At 35.5% G+C, this 21,824-nt stretch overlaps 1 protein-coding gene across 10 annotated transcripts in view; it reads right to left on the reverse strand.

Annotated features, from left to right (window-relative positions):
- The window catches only part of CPEB2 (cytoplasmic polyadenylation element binding protein 2), a 110,636-nt gene that overhangs the window by 34,005 nt on the left and 54,807 nt on the right, over positions 1–21,824 (reverse strand). For 8 of the 10 annotated variants that reach the window (XM_020993104.2, XM_020993096.2, XM_020993060.2 and 5 more), the window contains 6 exons: positions 21,022–21,192; positions 19,822–19,911; positions 16,808–16,926; positions 16,433–16,547; positions 11,302–11,483; positions 1–1,320 (listed from right to left, as the gene is read on the reverse strand). The exon at positions 1–1,320 is cut by the window's left edge and continues 2,701 nt beyond it. In XM_020993104.2, coding sequence (XP_020848763.1) covers positions 1,093–1,320; positions 11,302–11,483; positions 16,433–16,547; positions 16,808–16,926; positions 19,822–19,911; positions 21,022–21,192 — 905 coding nt within the window. In that variant the 3' untranslated portion in view covers positions 1–1,092. Of the gene's footprint in view, positions 1,321–9,340; positions 9,468–11,301; positions 11,484–16,432; positions 16,548–16,807; positions 16,927–19,821; positions 19,912–21,021; positions 21,193–21,824 lie in introns of those variants that run through there. The other 2 variants (XM_078148710.1, XM_078148711.1) reach the window with 2 other exon arrangements.

Here is a 21,824-nt window from a genome sequence, read left to right on the forward strand (position 1 = left end):
TCACTCCACACGAATTAGAACCGCACATCACAGAATTGCACAGGGATTACAAATATTACATCCAGTCTGCATAAATCGAATTCCACTACCGACCAGGTCACAAAATGGCTGCACTTTCTAATCTAAAACTAATTTGCATATTGTACACATTTAGGACATTTTTAAAAACTTGAGTCACAATAATGCATGCAAGTTTGTTGTTTATTTTTTTTTTTGGAACAAATTTTATAATTTGCTCATGCTACCTAGATTCAAGAGAGCTCTTTTTTTTTATTCCTGAACATTTGCAATAACTCACCTCTGGTTAGTAAATAATTCTAGTGCATGCATATGGTGTATACAGGTAAGTAAACATGCAATTTTTCTTCACATTCTAAAACTATGGCAGTTTAGGCCATATTGTGCTGCCTGCATTTCATCTGCAATGCAGTATGTCTTAAACGTTTTCAATCCCGTATTAATAGGTGGCATTACACATAACACCTATATAGCAGCAAAGCTAATACAGCTTGTGATTAAAAATGTTTAAAAATAGCTAATAAATCAGATTATCTTGAGGTATTATTTCTTGCAAGTCAAAATGGAGAGCAAAAATCAACCCTAATTTTTTTAGTTTATGTATACACTGAAAATAGCAACAATAAAAATAAGCTTTTTGTAGCAGACATATTCCATCTTCACTATTATTTTGCTACCTTTGGTAAATTACTGGGGCAGATCTTGAAGTTAAAAACCCATGTTTAGAAATAAGTGCACGCTTCACCCACTAAATATAGCAGCAGACTGTGTGCCCCTATGCAAAAAACATTCTCATACCTAGTTTTAACTTTACATATAAAAATAACTTGGAGAAAATACAAAAAAACATTTTATTTTAACATGAAAATATCACAAAAATTAGTAAGCCTGAGATGTAGGGTTTTGGTGAAAAACAAGAGGCTTGTAGTGTTTTGGCTGCTGATAAAGATGCATGTATTGATAGCTGGGGTGAAAAGCAGAAGAATGCACTTATTTCTTCTGCACGTCAGTATCTTCAAACACAGTAAGACACATGCACCCATCTTTCCTTAAACAGAGGCTGGTTCACTATACTTAGTTCCAGCGGAAGTGGATCTGACGTGGGCGGTCAGCGCCTTCCTTGACCAATGGCTTATGGAATTCACGTCCTGCACGAGAGTGGATGTTCGCCCAGCAAAACTCACAATAATACTGCAGGCAAGTGACATTGGCACAAAAGAAAGGGGCGAACTTTCCACCACAGCGTGCACCCTGGCATTCATCACACATCTGGTCATCCAATACATATGGCTTTACCTCCACCTACAGATGGAAACACAGGGAAAATTCTTTAAAAGGCAAAACAAAACCATGTTGTAAATGCTTTCAGCATTTGTCCAGGATTCTTTTGGAGAAAGACAGAAACTGGAAAGGAAGAATGTCATTATTTCCAATGGTAATTTTCCTCTACTAGACTGTAAGCTTTTCCAGGGCAGTGGCTACATTATACTTATCTTTTGATTCTCCCTCAGCACCAGCACATAGTAGGTTTTTGATGAATGTTTATTTATAAAATCAATGAAATAGCTCTTTGAGGACTAAAATTAATCCCATGTCTTTTCAATGGATAAATATAAAATTACATATAAAGACAAGTTTAACATTAGTATCCCCAAATTAACAATTTATACAGTACTTTAAAGTTTACAAAGAGCTTTTCCTACAACCATGCTGTGAGACAGCTGGTATAAAACACTGTTTCCATTTTACAGATAAGAAAACTCAAGATCAGAGAGGCTGAGGTCCTTTTTACCAGCAAAACTCTGTGACATGGCCATTGTGACAGAGTTAATAAATGTCAGAGCCAGAACTAAAACTCAGGTATCCAGAGACTCTCAGACCAGTGCCAGTGCTTTTCCACTGTATCAGTACCATCATTTTTTCTTAAAGTACTTGGAAAAACACTAATCATCCTCATACCTACGTAGTATATGTGTGTGCACACATACAACAGGTAAATATGATGACATCAGAAGTCTACAATTGTAATTTTATTAAGACGTATATTCTAGTCAGTGGATAAATACATTAACTGCAGTGAACACATTTAGAAAAAAACCTTTAAAATAACACAACAGTAGTAATAGAAACAAAGTAGATTACATTTTAGATCTGGCAAGTCTGCCACATATCTACTCTTCAACTTCTAAAATTAATTTACTCTATACCAATCAGATGGTCAATGAGAGTCATCTGGAGTTATTTAATTAAGGTGGCCAGAGATACAAATCACATGTAAACCTATCATGTGGTATGCCTGGTATTCTGAGAAATCTCAATATTTAAAACAAAATAATAGGAGTCAAACTGAGAAGACCTGATATGGAAGGAGTTGGAACAGCGTCCATTTGGACCTTTGCTTCTGCACTAAGTCTTCTGTCCAACTTGTGCTCTGTATCTTAGCAGAGCTTTGCCCTCTCAAGATCTCATATCTTTTTATGGTTAAGATAATATATTTAAGTTGGAAAGAACCTAAGTGGTCATTCAGTCTAGCCCCCTTATCTGACAAAGAACCTGAGCCCTGGAGAGGTTATGTGATTCGCTTAGGGTCATTCACATAGTTACTGGTAAAATTCATCTTTGAGCCCAGAGAATCTGTCTCAGCAAGGTTAAGCTTAAGATTCTAAAAGCTAGGCTTCAGCAATATGCGAACCAAGAATTACCAGAAGAGTAGGCTGGTGTTTGAAGAGGCAGAGGAATTAGAGACCAAATTGCCACCATTCACTGTATTATGGAGAAAGCAAGGAGATTCTGCTTCATTGACTACACTAAAGCCTCTGACTGGGTAGATCACAACAAAATGTGGCAAGACCCCAAAGAGATGGGAGTACCAGATCATCTTACTTGTCTCCTGAAGAATCTGTATACAGGTCAAGAAGCAACAGCTAGAACAGAACATGGAATAACTGATTGGTTTAAGATCAGAAAAGGAGTATGCCAAGGCTGTATATATTGTCACCTTATATTTAACTCATATGCAGAGTATATTATGTGAAATGCCAGGCTGGATGAATCAAAAGCTAGAAATAAGGTTGCCAGGAGAAATATCAACAATCTCAATATGCAGACAATACCATTCTCATGGCAGAAAGTGAAGAAGAATTAAGATGCCTCTTGCTGAAGGTGAAAGAGGAGCACAGAAAAGCTGGCCTGAAGCTTAACATCAAAAAAACTAAGATCTTTTCAAATGGTCCCATCACTGCCTGACAAACAGAGGGAGAAGAAATGGAAGCAGTGTCAGATTTTATATTCTTGGGCTCAAAGATCACTGCAGAGAGCAACTGCTGTCATAAAATTAAACAAGGCTTGCTCCTTTGAAGGAAAGCTACTGCAACTCTGGACAGCATACTAAAAAGCAGAAACACCACCTTGCCAACAAAGGTCTGTATGGTGAAAATTATGGGTTTTCCAAAAGCAATTTATGGCTGTGAGAGTTGGACTACTATGGAAAGCCAAGTGACATAGAATAGACATTTCTGAATTATGGTGCTGGAGGAGACTTTTTTTCCCTTCTTTTTATCTAAATATCTCTAGTTCTTTCACATGTTTTATATATTATAGGATCTCTGGAACTTGATTCTTTTTTTTCGTGGGGGCGGGGAGGGAGGTCTAGGTAATGGGGTTAAGTGACTTGCCCAGGGTCGCATAGCTAGTAAGTGTTACATATCTGAGGCCGAATTTTAACTCAGGTCCTCCTGACTCCAGGACCAGTGCTCTATCCACTGTGCCATCTAGCTGCCTGGAGAAGCCTTTTGAGAGTCCCTTGGATAGTAAGGAGATCAAATCAATCAATATTGAAAGAAATTAATTCAGGCTATTAATTGAATGGTCAAATACCGAAGCTGGACCTTAAATACTTTGGCCACATAATGAAAAGACAGGGCTCACTAGAAAAGACCCTGATGTTGGGAAAGATTTAAGGCAAAAGGAAAAGAAGAAAGCAGAGGATGATATGGATGGTGTCATGAAAACAATGAACATGAACTTGGACAGCTTTGAGAGATACTGGAGGATAAAAGAGGTTGGTGTGCTTTGGTTCATGGGGTCATAAAGAGTCAGACACAACCAAAAGGCTGAACAACAACAACATCTGTCTCCAAATTCAGTGCTTTTCCCACTGTACCATACTGTTGCTTCTAGGATGAGAAATGAATGGAAGCAATCAAGTTTCTCTGTTTAAAATAAATTCTATTTCTTGCTAATCACAGCATAATTACTCAATCTCTATTTTTTGAGTTGATGAGATTAAGTGGCTTAAGAGCTGAAGATAAAAAAAAAAATCAAAGTAGTGGCCATGCTGCCCTGAGGCTTTTGGCCCCCCTATAATTACAAGCTATACATAGTATGATTTATACTATATAAAGTATATGTGCTGGACTCTATGTGAGTGTGTATCTCAAGTATTTGGTTTAATTTTATAAACTCTGTAAACTGTAGACACACTAAATTTATGAGTTATCACTGTCACTGCTAAACAATGTAGAGATAGCACAGTGTAGTGAAAAGAATAAGACTTTGACAGAAAAGCTGGCTTATATCAAAACCGAAGGCTGCTAATTTTATCAACCTCGCAACACCTAGAATCATTCTGAAATACCATTTCCTTTCTGTGTGACCTTAGGCAAGCCTCTTTCCCCTATCTGAATGGGGTTACACTATATCCAACTGTATGGTCCCTTGCAGTTCTAACATTTTGAAACTGTGGGCCTGCAGAACCCCCAGTGATTTAAAAACATCAACATAAACAATTGCTGAGCTGAACATCTGAAGAATTAGAGGTGTCAGAGAACTAGAGAGAAGCATATATGATCCTAATTTTCAAATTTTTAGACTAGGAGGAGTCTGCAAAGTATAGGCCAATGAACTTGATGCTCTAATAAGGCACAAGTTCTACCGTGTTTTATTTTAAAGGAATAATTTATGAGCATTTAGAAAAAGAAGTGGCAAATATATTGATTGCTTCAGTAAAGTTATACCAGACAAATAATCTTATTTTCTTTTTCTGTCAAGACTGCTAGATCAGAGAATGATAGCATACTTTACCTAAATTTCAGCAGAGTATTTGAAAAATTCATTGCTGATAATAAACATGGGTAGATGGATAGAACAATTAGGTGATTTCAGAACTAGTTTAATGACTGGACTCCATTGAGTTTAGTCAACAATTTGTTCTTGGCTCTGTTTCAACTTGAATATAAGCATTGTTGGTATCCTCATCAAATTTGCAAATATAAGAACTAGAAATTTTTTTTGAGGGGAAGTGGGTGGTCTGATGGGGATTGGAACGCAGGCATGTAAATAATAGGAGAAAGGAAAGCAAGATTGCCAGCATTCTGTATGTAAAGATTTAGGATTCTACCCTCCTACCCTCAAGGGAGGAGTACCTGATCAATCAGTTGAAATCTAATAAAGATAAATATAATGTCTTACATATGGCTAAAAAATAAAAAATCAGCTTCACAAGTATAAGACTGGAGAGGCTAGCAGCATTAATAAAAAATAAGGAGATACTTTGATGATTATTACAACGGTTCTGATTTCCTTTTCACCTCATCTCTGGAAAAGCTGTTTCCCTCCATGTAATTTTTGTATTGATTTTTTTCTCTTCAAAGAGCATTCAGAAACATAAGCACTATGTATATTCCATAAAAAAGGGAATATTTTCCTTTTCATAAATGAAAGTAACAAAAAAGGATCTTTTCTAACAGAAAGACTGTTGGGAAAAATCCACATAATTATGGCAATTAAAAAATACAGTTGTCTCTCAATTCCATAGCCACTAACTTCCAATCACTCCTTCCTGTCACTAAAAATCTACTGATGCCTTATCATGACATGGAGGTGACTGAATTCTTGAAGGCTATTAGAGCCTGATTCTGAAAAGTACCTCTGTTTTCTAATCGACAGGCTAGCTAACTCCAAAGAGGCCAGTCACCAGAAAGCTAGCCACCAGGTAAAGAATCGTTTTGATGATAGCAGCTCATAAGCACTATTATCAATTAAGACATTAGGGAGTTGGAATCCTATCAGTAGAAGGGGTAGCCACACTAAATAAGCATCTGCATACATATCTATGCACATAAATAAAAAGAAAAGAACACTAAATTCTTTAAAAGCAGAATATAGCTGACAAATGTTTAACTTTTCTTAATAATAAATTTCAGTTTTTGAGTCAATTGGGGGATGATAGAGAGAGATCTGGCCTCAGAGCTCACAGTCAGGAGAACGTAGCTTCAAGTTTCATCTCTCCCACATACTAGGTCATCCAGGGTAAGTTATTCAACTCCTGTCAAGTATTCGCAGCACCTCTCCAAAGATGAGAAGTTGCAGAGAAGGTGCCAACCTGCACTGGTAGAGGAAGTTCCTTACATCAATGAAATCACAGTTCCTGTCCCTCTCTCACAACTTAAATTTCTCAAGAATGAAATTCTGAGTACAAAATAAACACAAATAATTCAAATGAAGAATATATATTTGAGGCTCACGTAGGTGAAAAGGAAACTCATTGTCAATTTAGATTTTTTAAAAAGGTATGGAAAGCGAAGGTAAGTGAGGAGATGAAAGACAACACTTCCCTGACCTCAAAAATTATGAGTCACTACATCTGTGTCAATAAGATCCCGGGTACCAAAACAATAAGCTGATTGTCTGAGTCCCTCAATGTTGGTCATCTTTGAACCAAATGTCTTGATTTTCAAAAGTAAAGAAAAGAATTCTTATGTTGCTTCTATATTTTCTGCCAAGGAGAATGATCCTTGAATACATTTCAAAAGATAGAACTAAAATGGTTAGCAGTGAATTAAAGGTTAAGATAGTCAAAGAGATGGAACAAAAAATTTGCAAATTATAGGCTACTGAGCTTGCACACAGAATCAGACAACAAAATTTAGAAGGAATTATTTATCAGCATTTAGAAAAGAAGCAGTGATGACTAAAAGCATGAAGTCACTCCACTAAGAACAGGGCATAATAGACTAACCTAATTTTCTTTTTTGAAAGGGTTGCTGGACTGGTCGGTCAGGAGATGCTATGGACCTAATTTACTTTCATTTTGGCAAAGTGTCTTACAAGTCTTTTCTATTCTTGTGGATAAGACTGGATATATCTCCATTTTCTGGTCCAAATCTGTTGGTACAAGCAACTACCAGTGAGGATTCTCTCAATAAATGCAGAGCAGCAACTACTCTACAACTTATAGACTTAGGGAGTTGCCTATGTGAACAGAGAGGCTAAGTAACATACGCAGGGTCACACGGCCAGAATGTGTTAAGAGACAGAACATAAACCCAGATCTTCCTGTCTCCAAGGATGGCTATCTACTACTCCATATTGCTTCCTATACCTTTTTTATTCTATGAGATATATTCTAAATGTTTATTGTGAGATAAATCACAGTCCAATTAGGTGGCTTCACAATTAACTCTATTCCACTGGAATCTTCAGATCATCCCTTGGCTCCGTATTGTCAAACATTTGTATTAAGTGATTTGGAAAAAGGAAGCAAAGTTGGAATGCTTATCAAATTAGTAGATGACAAAATTAGGAGGGACAGCTAACATGTTGGATGACAATTTGAATTCAACAATTAGCTGAATCTAAGATGGCAAAATGTAATGGGGATAAATGAAATCATAGTGTTAAAAAAAAAAGCATTAGACTATGACAGCGGAAGCTTGTACTGTCTGGTATGAAAACAAAACAAAACAAAACAAAACATCTAGGGCCTTTAGTTGATTACAAGCTCAAAGAATCAATAGTATGAATCAGGAGCATGCCCCTGTTCCCCCCCACACACTTTCCAAACCTCAAAATTTCCAACAAACTAATGAAATCATAAAGATGACACAGCATCAAAAGAATAACAAATAATATCTAAAACAAGGGAGAAAACAGTCTCACTATACTCTGATCTGATAAAATCATATGCTGCGTGCTACAATCAGTTCTAAGTACCACATTTTAGGAAAAAAAGGCTAGAGTATATCTGGGTAGGTTTTCCAGATAAAGAGATAAAAAAACCATGCCATATGATGAACAACTGAAAGAATTACTGTTGTTTGGTCTAGAAACGAAAAGGTAGGCATGAGAGTTGTTCTTTAAGTATCGAAGGTTTTGTCAAGTAAAAGAGGGTTGATTTGTTAAAATGGAAAAAGCTAAGATCAATAGGAAATTGCTGAATGGCAGATTTTGGCTCAAAGTAATGAAAATTTTCCCATCAATTAGAGCTATTCAAAAAGTAGAATGTGCTGCTTTGAGGGATGGGAAAGTAGGTGGGGGAAGGAGTCTGGGGATCCAGAGAGTTAAGGGACATCAGGGCATGTATTATAGTTCCCATCATGGTGTTTGAGTATGAGGGAATCTAGGCCCAGAAAGGTTAAGTAAGTTGTCCAAGTTAACACAGTCAATATTCAAACCCAGGTTCACTGACTCCAAGTCCAAGATCTTTTGTCTATGGTGTACTAGACTGCCTTCAGAGGTCTTCACATTGAAACTATATGGCTACTTGTCAGGGCTAATGTAGAAGAAAAATTCCTCTTCCGGTGCAGGGTTAACCAGATGTGAGATCAGCTCTTCATTTTTCAGATGAGGAACCTGAGGTTAACTGACTTCTCCAAGGTCACACAGCTAATGAGTACCCAAGAAGGAATTTGAACCTTGATCTCCACTGCAAATCTAGTACTTCATTAACCACTAGTAGTTAATAAACTTTGAACTGAATTGTTGGATACAGATTAAAATTTAACTTGACTATGTATTATCTATTCTGTAGTGCCAAGTATAAAGTTGGACGCACACAGTAGGTATTTGAAGACCATCTCTCTGCAACACTGAGGTCCTCATGCCAAGAACTAATGTAACCTTTTGCTTCATGTTCGAAAATATGCATCTTGGAAAATGAAGAGAAACAGCGCTTAAAGTAATCCCATATATAAAGGTTGAACTCTGGAGTAGGAGAATCTCAATCCAAATCCCACTGCCCTCTCACACGTGTGACACTGGACAAAAGTCACTGAACCAATCTGGGGCTCAGCTTTCTCATCTCCAAATGAAGTGGTTGGCAGCCTCAGAAGCCTCTTCCAGTTCTAGATAAAACTGCAAACTTCAGAGACCATTTACTGTGGGGTTACCTAGTTATTTTTTCTAGGTTTTAACACACTTCAAGTAGTGAAAAAGGAAATTAATTCTAAAGTAATTTTTTATTTTTAATTTTCCTTACAAAAATCAATTAGTTTTATAGTATGAAACTTTTGTTTTCCATTATTACAATGAAAAGCTAAATAAAACCAAACAGAATTTAATAATAAAAAACATTTATGCATTTTAAAGTCCAAATTCTGACTGCACAGAAGGTGAGAAAGGGTGAGTCACAGAAGAAAAATCAATATGGATATGCTAGTTAACTGTATCACCTAGAAAACAATAATAAAGATTTTAAAGTCATATACATAGTTGGAATGACAAATAATGGACTTATTTTCATTTGTGAGTGTTCTGGGCTTCTACTCACTTTGCTTATACATTTCCTATACTTACTCCCCACCCTGATTTCAAGACCTGGGAAAATACTAATCTTATATATAAGGATTCAGTTAATAAATATGGAAGCAAGTCCCAATTGCCATCAATATTTAACCCCTGTAAGTAGCTTAAAAATGGCTACCTCTCTTCTCTCCAGGAAGCAACCTTTCAAAGCCTTCATGGTACAAGAAGAAAGACTGAGATCCACCCCTTCTCCAACCAAGGGTTAGATGCTTTAAAAGGCCTCCAGCTCATACAATAAAGAATAGCCTTCCAATTAGGATATCCATCAGAGATCTATAGTACAGAGTTGAAATACTGCTTAAATTTCATCTAGAAAGATCAGCCCAAATGTTAACGGGTACCATATGGGCATGGAGCCTCTGTGGCAAATCTTCTTGTCATCACCTCAAATTTTATCAAAGAATTTTAATATGTTAAGTCTGCTGTGGCACGTGTGTGTGTGTATGTGTGTGCCTGTGCGTGTGTGTGTGTAGGGGGGGATTAGCTCAAACATCAGCCTTTATTAAAGCTAATGACAGTACAGTGAGGGAATCAGGTATTCTCTAACTTGGAAAATGTAATGTCCTTAGGTATATAATAGTAATACAGTCTCACTTATTTAGCATAGAGAAGAATGAACTGTTTACTTTTTAAGTATTTTATGTTTAAATCATTAATCCGAGAAAAGGAAAAAGACTAAAGATAGTATAGATTATAGCAAAGTCAAACAAACAAGTAAAAGCAATTTTCTTCAACGAATGCACGTGCCAATTTTAACTGTTACAAAATCTAGAATTAAATTCTAGGACCTGTGATTTGTTTTATACTTCTGTCCTCAATATTTTTTTTTGAAAAGATTTTATACCTTGTTCAGAAGTGGCAAACATATGGAAGAGTTGGCTGACCTTGCCATGTTTATGAATTACAAAGGCATTTTCAATTACTAATTAATTTAATAAGCATTTAAAATGCTTACTGGGAGACAGCAAAGATGAAATAAACAGACCTTTCCCCTTCCCTCCCAGGGAGTTCACAATTTAGGAGGGTTACTCCTGGCTAAACCTAAGCAAAACATCTTAATCAGAATTGCATAGAAGCATAGTGTTGAGGAGAACCTTAGGGATCATCTAAAATAGCCCATCATTTATATAAATTTGCATTTAGAAAAGATTTATAAAATAGAACAATAATTAATAAATATTTTCCCTGCTTTGGACATTAATCTGCATTAGAATTCCCATAGGAGTGACTTTAGACATGACATATACAAGATCTTCATAAAGTCTAAATATGTCTTTAAATTTTCAGTATTAGCCTGTATGACAGAAACTATTACTAGAGTTAAATAGCTATTATCAGGAAAAATATCTACCTTAATGATATATTGCTAATAAAGATGTGAACAAATGAAATGGCAGTGTTCTATGACTAAATGAAATGAAGTACATATAAGCTATAATAAGAAAACGTAATTTCCCTGTTATATATCATTAATGATCACTATTACTGAGTACCCTAAGTTAAAGGTTAAAAGTTTTTAAAATGTGCAAGGATTTTGTACATTCAGAAATATTTTGACATAACTCTTAAGATTAAAGAGGATATGTGGTAAGTTTATAACACTCATAAGTGTTTATACTATCACAATGAACTTTTAGAGCTGTACTTTTGACTACACTTTATAATATGTAAAATTTAGCACATTTATAACATACAACTTACTCGTTTGTCAATATCGCCATGTTGAAGTTGAACAAACCGAGCGCTAATGGCAGCAATATAACTCTGCTGATTGGAAAAAGCAACACGCCCAGCACCTTTTGGGTACTTCAGCTCTGGATCTGTATCAATTCCTGCATAACATACGCCACCATACAGCCGGTCCATTATCATTGCGAGTTCCACTGTAATAGGAAATTTTGTAAAAAGGGGTTAAAAAAGGTTATTGGCTAAAATGTTAAAAAAAAAACTGGCTCGTGCAGATAACAAATCTAACTATTCATTAAAAAATGGACACATTTCTATAATGCTTTATAAAGCACTTTTTTCATAACCCTAAGATATAGGTAGTATATTATTATTCCCATTTTACAGATGAGAAAATGGTAAAATGACAGCTCAGAAAGTTTGAAAGATTTGCCCAGAGCTGGCTTGTAATTCAACTGACATCTTCTAAGTGAGGTTCTCTTTCTACTATAACACAGAATATTTATAACATCATTGCAAACCCCTTTCCAAACATGTGAAGTGGTGGAAAACAACTAATGGATGTTTTTACCTTTATATTTCCTTCTTATTTTAAAATCTGATTTTTTCACGTGATTCCCAAGTTAATAATTCACACAGATTCTAGGAAAACATTTTTTGGTAATCCTTTCAACACCTAAAATTCTTTTATAAAGAAAAAGTCCTGTGCAATTTCATTTGTGTGAAAATCTTAGTGTCTTCCCTCTGAGATTATCTCCAATTTATCCTGTATATGTTACCTTTGTCTTTATTTTTTGTATTAGACTGTGAGCTCCTCAAGGCAAAGGGCTATTTTTGCCTTTATTGGTATCTCTCGTGCTTAGCACAGTGCCTGGTACATAGAAGTAACTTAATAACTGTTTACTGATTGACTGAGTACTCCCCACTACCAACTGCAACCTCTCCATACTTTACTAGATCATCTTTGTGAACTGCTGGAGTCAAAAAATTAATCACCAGGCTGGAATACGTAAGCTGGTATGTAGGAAATTCTATTAAAGATTAATTGTTTAAAATCAATTTGTAAAACCATTCACTTATTCTATGAATGAATTATGGCAGGTTTAAGATATAACATACATCAACTGCATTTATTATGACTAAAGGGGATTCCTAAAAAGGTTTAATGATTACCTTTTACTTATTACCTACTATTCAGCAGACAATTTAACAAATAATATACTTTCAAAAATGATGATTCAATATTCAGTATATACAAAATAGACAAAAATGTATATAACCTGTAATGCTTTAGTGGCAAAAAGCAAATCATTGGTGGTGCTTTTCAAAGATCCACTATATGTTGTTATACTGACAAAATATTTTAACTGCTATGCATTTCTGAATGAAAATCAGAAGGTGGAAATAATCAACACTAAAACACAAGGTCCTCATAAGTTGTTGCCCAAGCACCATAAAAAGATACCCAACAATCTGCAAAACTCTACTTGTTTTCTTGGTCAGGTGACCTCTCCCAATATGACTGCTAATACAGAAACAACAAGTTGAAAGTCATTACTGCTTCTGGATTAACAATAAAACAAAAGATCATGGAATGAAGATCGGTACCAAGAAAACAGGTTTACTGAGAAGTAGTACTCACTTTGCTGTTAGGCATACAGGAGGCTAGAACAATGTATGTGCCATCGTATTAGAAAAACTGACCAGTTTTTCCTTAGCTATACTGTCACATTTGCTACATTATCACAAATATGGAGGTGAGAGTTCACTTGCGACCTAGAGGTGGCTGCCACTTCCCCTTCTATAGATACCTTAAGAAAAATGTGAATAACTGAAGACTTGGCATGCTGCCTCTGAAAGGTTGTTGAAATTTCTATTTAATAACGGGCATTAGTAGAATATGTGTGCATATATATGTGTACAGGTATTCTATGCCATTTACACCAAATTGTCAAAGTTTGAAGGACATTACATAAAGAATGCTTCAACACAACTGAAAGGTAAAGAGACTACAAGATCTCACTGTTTATTTTTTATTTTATAGTAGTATTTGAAACTCAGAAGAGCCAACTGCAGCACTTCTTAGACAAGATTACGACAGATTTAACTTTGGAGATAAAAGATTTGCTGAGTATTGACATCAAGAAATGTGTTTAACAAGAAGACTTATTCACTTAAGTTGTTCACCAATATCATGAAAGATGTTCACCCAAGTTAGAATGACACAAGAAATCTATATTGATAGCAAGGTTCTCCAAATGATTTGTAAATAACACTATACTAATTGAATTGGTTGCTGAAATGGTACAAATTCCCTCAGTGAAGTACAAGAAATACAAAATAAATTGATCTAAGTATATATAACAGGATAAAGAACATGGAAATTTTTTTTTCTTTTCACACTAATTTTCTAGAAATATAGCCAGATGGGCATACCAAGTTATTTTATTAGGATGTTAGGCAAAACAGAAGGTTGAATTCAGATTTGAGAAGGAAGAAGACTTAAACTGCTTTCGGAAATTGTGCGGTAGTCACAATGATATTAAGCCACTCTGGGCCACAAAAATGCACATGTTTAACAGCATTAGTTTCCCACTAACTTTTATGTGACTGAGAATCAATCAACAAGCATTTATTAAGCATTCACTATGTACAAAGCATGATGCTAAGTGCTGGGAACAACGATAAAAGTTAAATAGTCCCTGTCCTCAGGAAGCTTATAATCAAGCTGGAGAAGACAAGATGAACATACATAAGTACATACAAAATAGAAACAAGATAAGCTAGAGGTAAGGGATGAGCATCTGGAGGAATCACTTAAGGCTTCATGAAGAATGTGGTACATGAACTGAGCTCAGGATTCTAAGAGACAGAAGTGAGGGGGGAGAGGCAAATCTGGCACTGGGAAGAGTCAGTAAAAGGGCTCAGAGACAGAAGATGAAGAGCAACAAAGGAGGTGAGTCTGGCTGGACTGTACTTTGCTTGAAAAGGAATATTATATGTAATGAAGTTCGAAAAATGAGTTGTGAAAGCCATTTCATACCAAATATAGAATTTTATTTTTTGATTCTAGAGTTAATAGGGAGGCCCTGGAGTTTAATGATTAGGGGAATGATGTAGTCAGACCTGTACTTTAAGCAAATTACTTTGGTAGCTGTTCAAAAGACGGATTGAAGTGGGGAGAGATTTGAGGCAAGGAGACTAGAAACAAGCAAATCATGTTGCATAAATGTCTTGGAAAAATCAAAATTTTCAACAACAAAGGACAGTGGAGACACAGGGGCTTTAAGCAGGATGAAGCATATTGTCAATTAATAAGTTGCATTACAGTAGTTTAATATTTTATCAAGGGACATGTATGGTTCTGGATATGGAAATGGGTTTGCCACACAATAAGAATGAGAGATAAAGTTTGATACATTGGTACTCCTGAAATATTAAAAGAATGAGAAGAAGCCCTCCAGTTCACTGGTAGATTTTTAAAAAAGGTTTATGGAAAAAACACAGACAAGAATTGAAGAGAAAGGATGTATTCTCCTTCGATACTGGAATTACCCATACCTAGAAGCACTGGTTCAATAACAAAAACCAAAATAAAACAAAAATGCTTTTTAGATACTGACCAAAACTGATTAGTATATAGGTAGTACTGTAGTATTATGTCTTTAACTGAGTTCTGATGTAGTATGTGTTAATCTATAGTGATCCAGGATTCTGTTCTCACATCAAAAGACCTATCTATCTAACAACTCATTTAAAAAGCTTCTTTAGGTTAACATAAAAAAATGCCACAATTCAATTTTATTAACTATTAGAGCATCCAACTAAAAGTGAAAACATCATTTAAAATATTTGGCATAGTTTTTCTAAAAATATGCCAATTACCTGTGTTGCTACCTTCTAAGGAGGTTATAAGTATGCAGCAGTCTGTGTGAAGCTTACAACATTCAGGGGTTGTTGAAAGATCAATGAATGGAAGGTAAAAATGGAACTTCTGGCAAAATACACCACAAAATACTTTATTCCCTGGCACTACAGGAAATTTCTAAAGAATGTTCTAAGTTCTAAATTTAATCTCTTATGAGTTCCAGAAAGTTAGTCAATGTCTAGGTTACTGGGGAGGGGGGGGAGGAATTCTTCCTTGGCTAAATATTTCAAAATGCAGCTGTATTTTTAGCAACTATTTGATATTGATCACTCATTCACCCCTAAATAATCACAAAATTTGCATATTCTGAAAGGATATTGTTAGGATATATCTTGTAACAATTTATTTCAACCCAATACTAACATATATGATTAAACATCTAATTTGTGCAGAGCAGAGTAACCTGCTACGCTAGGGGAAGATACAAAGCTTGGATGAGAAAGAACTCCTTTTTTGGAGTTTACAGTCTAGTGGGGGCTGAGAGGACGATACAAAACAGACAAATAGCTATAGCATAATAACTCATAACTGCATAAGCATACGGGAAGCACTCCCTTAATACAAAATATTACGTAAAGTTTACAACTCCAAACTGCTATTTTCCCTCCTTTTAAACTCCCAAAGCATTGATTTTGTAGTTCTTATTGACTCCTTTACGTTCTATTTGTATATATGTATACATGCTTTTTTATTTTCCCTCCTAAACTATAAAGTCTGTGATGGCATGGACCATTATCATCTTACTTGCCTGTAGCAGATACTCAATATTTCCTAAATGAACAAATTCCAAACATCTAGGAATCCTGAATATCATCTTTTAGCCCAACAGGACTGCAAATTTACAGACAGAGGGAACCTTATGGGCCATCTAATCCAATTCTTTCATTTTAAAGATGCTGAACCTGAAGTTCAGGGAGTTTTAAATGACTTATCCAAGGTTACACAGGCATGTGGTAAAATTTGAATTCAGGTTCTCTACTTCTATGGTAAATCTTGTTAGTCTTAATTCCTCCTATTTAAATGTGGACAGTAAATCTCCCAAACTGAAGAGAGCTTTTCTAAAAGACATGCTTGAAAAAAAAAAGTTTGTTGTGTTAATGGTTTTCTTAATTTCATAAATGTAAGCTCAACTTAAATTATGTTTTATTAATTTTGAAAATTTATTAAACTGAAACGCTCAAGATTTATAAGGCAAATCAATAGAGATTTTCTACTTACCTGCTCTCAATGGCCTAGGGACACCTCCAACAAAAATTGTTTTTCGAGGATCAAGGGGTTGTGACCCATCCATCACAAAGTCACTATCACTTAGATTCCAGGGACGGATCTGAACCTATTTTTAAAAAAGTACATACTACTTTAAACCTTTCTACTTACTAACAAAGCACATTTAGACTGCTGAGAGTCAATCTTAGCCCTAGTCATTAGCTAATGTCCATAGTCCAGTTGCTGGTCTTGAACAAGGATCAAGACCACCAAGTTTGGTAAATAACCCAATTGTCTCAGAATCTGTGAGAATTGGCGCACAGTATTTCTGAAGAAATTTTGCAAACCTGGTAGTTATTAGCCTAGGGCCGCATAATATTTACTTACTGGTTTGTCCTTGATAGTAGGGCTAGAAACACACAGATATAGCTTTCCATCTTCTTCAATACAAGCATCAATCAGTGCTTGAACAGAGGTCTCCTCTTGGAAGAGAAGGAATGCATAACCTGAAAAAAAAAACCAACATAAGTTTTTTTAAATAAGGGAAAATACAACAATCCCATTTTCCTTCTGAATATTAATACTGTTTATTGAACAGGCATAAAACACACGTAACAGAAAACAAAATCCATCTCATCAACAATAATGTACCATGAGGGATGCCACAGGTAGAATGAAGTCTTTGTTAAGAGGGAGATATGGGGTGTTGGAGGATGTTAGTTCATTTCAGCTCCCTGTGGAAGTTTCAGGGACAAGTAAAATCTTCCCAGAAAGTGCATGTTGTACTGAATTAGCATACAGGATTAATAAATACAGAGCCTCTTTGTATTTCCATACTACTCTGAAGGAAGTGTTTCTGGCCTTGAGAGCTCCCCTAAAGATTCTCTGCTCAATCTCTGAATCAAATATCAGCCTAAGCTAGTAAAGGAATTCCACAGACTTAAGTCTACATTTGTAACAATTCTAGGAAGATGATGGCAGCGAGGCGGAGGATGGGTTCTCTCTTCTCTCCACTCCATCCTCTAACAACTGCCAAAGTCGTCTTCTTAAAGCACAGGTCACGGCAGAAAACCTGACTGTGGCCCTGCCAACTAGACCCTTCTTGGTTTGGCCCAACCTGCCTTTCTAGACTTACTGACTGCTACACTTTCCTTCACACACTCTATTCCAGTCAAACCTGCCTACTTTCTGCTTCCTTAACACGGTGCTCCATCTTCCTCTTCTGCTTTTGAATATATTGTATCCTTGCCCTAGAACGCGTCCCACCTCTAACATGTCCTGTTAGAATCTACAGCTTTGAAGAGATAAATTGCACATATATGTAACAGGATTTTAGAGCAGGAGATCACATGTGCCATTTACTACCAGAAGTTTTTCCTGATGTCCTTGGTTATTAACACTCCTCAATTTGATATATATTCTTATCTGCTTATATGCTGTATTTCCCCCTCCCTACCACATCCACAAAGTAGAAAGATACTTGATGTGAAAGCCTTTTTTTTTTGGGGGGGGTGGTCATTGTACTCCCAGAACATAGCATAGGTTTTAATAGCTCCCCCAATCAAATCTCTATATATCAGGAGCAAGTGCACTTTTTCCTGATGCCTCCCTGCATACCTGTGGTCATACCTAGTTTTTGGTCATAAATCAGGACTGCGTGGAACACAAAGGTTACTCTAAATGCAAGGCAGGTACTTGAACTTATACTAGAAGTTCATACCAAATGGTATTTTTGGAAGCTGAAAAGCACAGGTAATCTTATAATATGAAATTTCCATACAAATATAGAGTACTATGATCTTTATTCAATGTGAAAGAAACTATCATGCCAATCCACGAAAATTTATCTCATTATACAATAAGAAATGATTTACTTAGAACTAAAAAACAAAACAAAAACAAACTTCCCCCCAAGAACGTCCCCCCTCACACTGTGCGGCCAAAACTGGGTATTATATCACAACTACAACAAAAAGCCAACAGTGTGACAGAGTATAAATTAACTACTCTCAGTTTTAGAGATTAAAGTACTCAATTCCATAAAGGATTCAAAGCATGCTCCACAAACTGTTAACTTGCAGCACAAGTCCATCAGAAGAGCTTTTACGTACATCCTCAGCCCAAATCTCACCTTCTTTGATCATTCCAGCTTGAAATGATCTATTCTGCCCCTAAAATACTATTTATTATATATCATTTAATTGGCAATTAATTACATACAACTTTTTGCTTCTGTATTGACATTTTTAAACCTTATTTTTCTTGATTACAAATCCCCTGAAAGACAATAAAGTTTCATTTTTGTATCTGTAATAATACCTAACGTAGAAAGTTCAGTGTACTGTTTGACAAATGATTGCCAAATTCTGAATGAATAAATTAATCTAAAATAGAAGGTATCAACATTATTCTGCATGAAATTTCGAACCTATTAAAGTTTACAACAGAACAGGAACCGTGATAAAACTCTTCCTAACACAGTACAAGAAGATGAAAATAGCGTAGAAAATGATTGTGTGTGTATATTTATATATCTATTTACTGAGCAAGCTACTTTTCATTTGTGGAAGAGGGAAGGTGGCAAGACCCCTGCTGGCTCAGGGGTCTTGCAAATAAGACTGTTTCATTGTTACTGTTAAGTGGTAGTTAATATTTAATGACTGATTAGAAAACTGTTGCTTACAATAAAATTTGACTCACCCCTTCTCCCCCATTTCACAAATAACTATGCTTTTAAAAACATATAAGTACAAATGTCCTCTAGTCTTACAAATCTTATAAAGAATATAAAGTAAAACAACATTCAGTTCTGGATGACATACCAAGATATGCACTATGTCTATAGTCACAGAATATAACTGATTAAGAACATACAATTTCATACCTAGAAGGGGTCTTAAGTAATTTAGGGTAATCTCCTGATTTAGTAACTAAAGAAACTGAGGTTCAAAGATGTTAGTGCCTTTTTCTAGGTCAGCATAGAAATTAGTTAACACGGCTGGGACCTGAATCCACTACATTATCATGTTGCTTCCATAACCCTCCTGATAGTAATTCATGGTCAAAGGAAACTGTCTCAGAGAGTGTGTTCCAAGAAAAACAAGAAGTGTTTGGGTCACACCAAACATGTTCCAACGTGCAATGTACAGGGCTGATTCTGAATTTCACCTAGACCCAATAAGACCGTTCTTGGAGCCATTTTAATGGTCGGTTTTTTCTAATTAATAGAAATGCTAAGGGTTAGATGTCCTGAAAGAATGGTGCACATATGCATGTATACACAAAGAACACACAATCACTTGAAAAGAAGTTATATGCACCAAGTGACTGACATTCATCAGCAAAGGTAAAATAAGAATGAAACCTCTCAGCTCATATATACTATATATATATATTTTTACCTTTTGGTGGGAAGTAGGATTTGCTTTCTGCTTTGTGAGGCCAGTCTACTACCAGAGGCCCAAATCGTCTGAAACTAGCAGTAATTTCATCTAAAAAAAACCCATAATGATAGGAGTTAGAAGTCAGCTTTTCCAATTCTCCTTCGAAAAGAAACTCTGTAATTTTTAGAAGTTAATACAGTTTTGAGATTTAATACTTCATATTTCTTAGCATCTCAGTGCGTAGAGGAGGAGGTGGAAAGAGAATTTGAAACTGAAAGTAAAAATAAAATTAAAAAAATCTATAACTTAAAAAAACCCCTATAAGGTAAGCTAGAAAACATATTGTATGAACTTGAATTAAGAGATAAAAACTAGCTTATAAAGATGTTAACTAGTATCTAAAGACTATCTGATTGTTAGATTCTCTCTACAAAAACATCATTCTGAAGAAACATAACCAGAATAATCAATTAAGCATTAATTTAAATTGATTTACTGAATTTTTAAATATTCTATGGCATGAATAGTTAGATGAAGAGGTCTTTAACAGGGATCATAGTAAAATTACAAAACAACAGATTAGCGTAACAACTAGGCAGCATATGCTAAGTTATATCTAGAGTATATATCCAAAGAACTACCTGATGCAGTATTGTTTTTATGTTATAAGCAAAACTATGCTATAAGTTCTACTTTAAATGCTTCATTAGAGATCAAAAGAGAAAAAATTTGAAAAATTATAGTACATCAGAATTAATCAAAGTTTGCCACAGGACAGACTGGGTTCACATTGATATTCACCTTATATCCTACTGAAGAAAACTACTATGTTGAATATTGCTCAGAATTAAGTATGCTGTTAATTAGAGTCCAGAAATCTTGATATAAAGGAATGTATACTGCAAAAGGTTTAAGAAGCAAAGTACTAGGGGCAGCTAGGTGGCACAATGGATAGAGCACCGCCCTGAAGTCAGGAGGACTTGAGTTCAAATCTGGCCTCAGACCAAACACTTGATACTTACTAGCTGTGTGACCTGGACAAGTTACTTAATCCCAGCTACTTAAAAAAAAAAAGAAGCAAAGTATCTTCAATTTATCAGAGTAGTTCTACTTTGAAAGACTATTCAAGATGGCTACTTACCGGTCCTTAAAAAAAAAAAATTAACCTATGCTGTCTGCAATTCCAGTGTTCCTCTCCAACCAAAAATACCAACTCACCTTCATCAATATCAGGAGGAAGACCACCAACAAAAACTTTCCGAGAAAAACGTTCTATCCTCTCTCCATTCTGATGAGCTGAGTAGCATGTGGGTGAATTTAAGACACCAACTTGGTCATTGTGGCCATCATCCAGCAAGCCATCATCTATTGGGAAGAGGGACGAACGGCCTAAAACATATAAACAAATGATAAAATTGTAATTCAGGATTTTCATAAATAGGGCAAAAAAACCCCAAATATACATAGTATAATGTTAATGAACAACATACTCAATAGTCTGTAAATAGATGAATGAAGAAAAATTAGCTTCCCCAAAGGAAATCCAAAAATCACTGATGTTTTCATGAAGGAAAGTTATGGTCTGAATAGTTTTTAAAGATCAGATGAAACAAAATTACTCTTGTTCCATTAACATAAAAGAGAATAATATTACAAGGCAAATATTTAACCTTTCTTACTTTTTAGAAAAATTAACAAAAATCTGGCTATGTGGGGAAGGTAAAAGTCTGCTTGGATAGTGCCTATAAGAGAATGAAGCTTCTGCATCTTCATGGCAAGGATGAAGAAAAAATTGCCTGAACTATTTAAACAGACAATGCATATAATCTGGTTTTAGGTAACAGGTAGATGGCAGAAGCTATAGCTCCAAAAGTGAGATGAAACCCAAAATAGTAAGTCAACAAGTTAACATGCTTTACAACTGAAGGTAATACAGAGCAAGATGCATATGAATATTTACATCGAGGGTTGGTTGGTAACATGGAAATGATTAAGAGGCAGCCCCTAAGACCAGGAATATT

The sequence above is a fragment of the Phascolarctos cinereus genome, unplaced genomic scaffold, assembly GCF_003287225.1.
Source record: "Phascolarctos cinereus isolate Bilbo 61053 unplaced genomic scaffold, phaCin_HiC Scaffold_9;HRSCAF=440, whole genome shotgun sequence".
In the NCBI taxonomy this organism is placed as follows: domain Eukaryota; kingdom Metazoa; phylum Chordata; class Mammalia; order Diprotodontia; family Phascolarctidae; genus Phascolarctos; species Phascolarctos cinereus.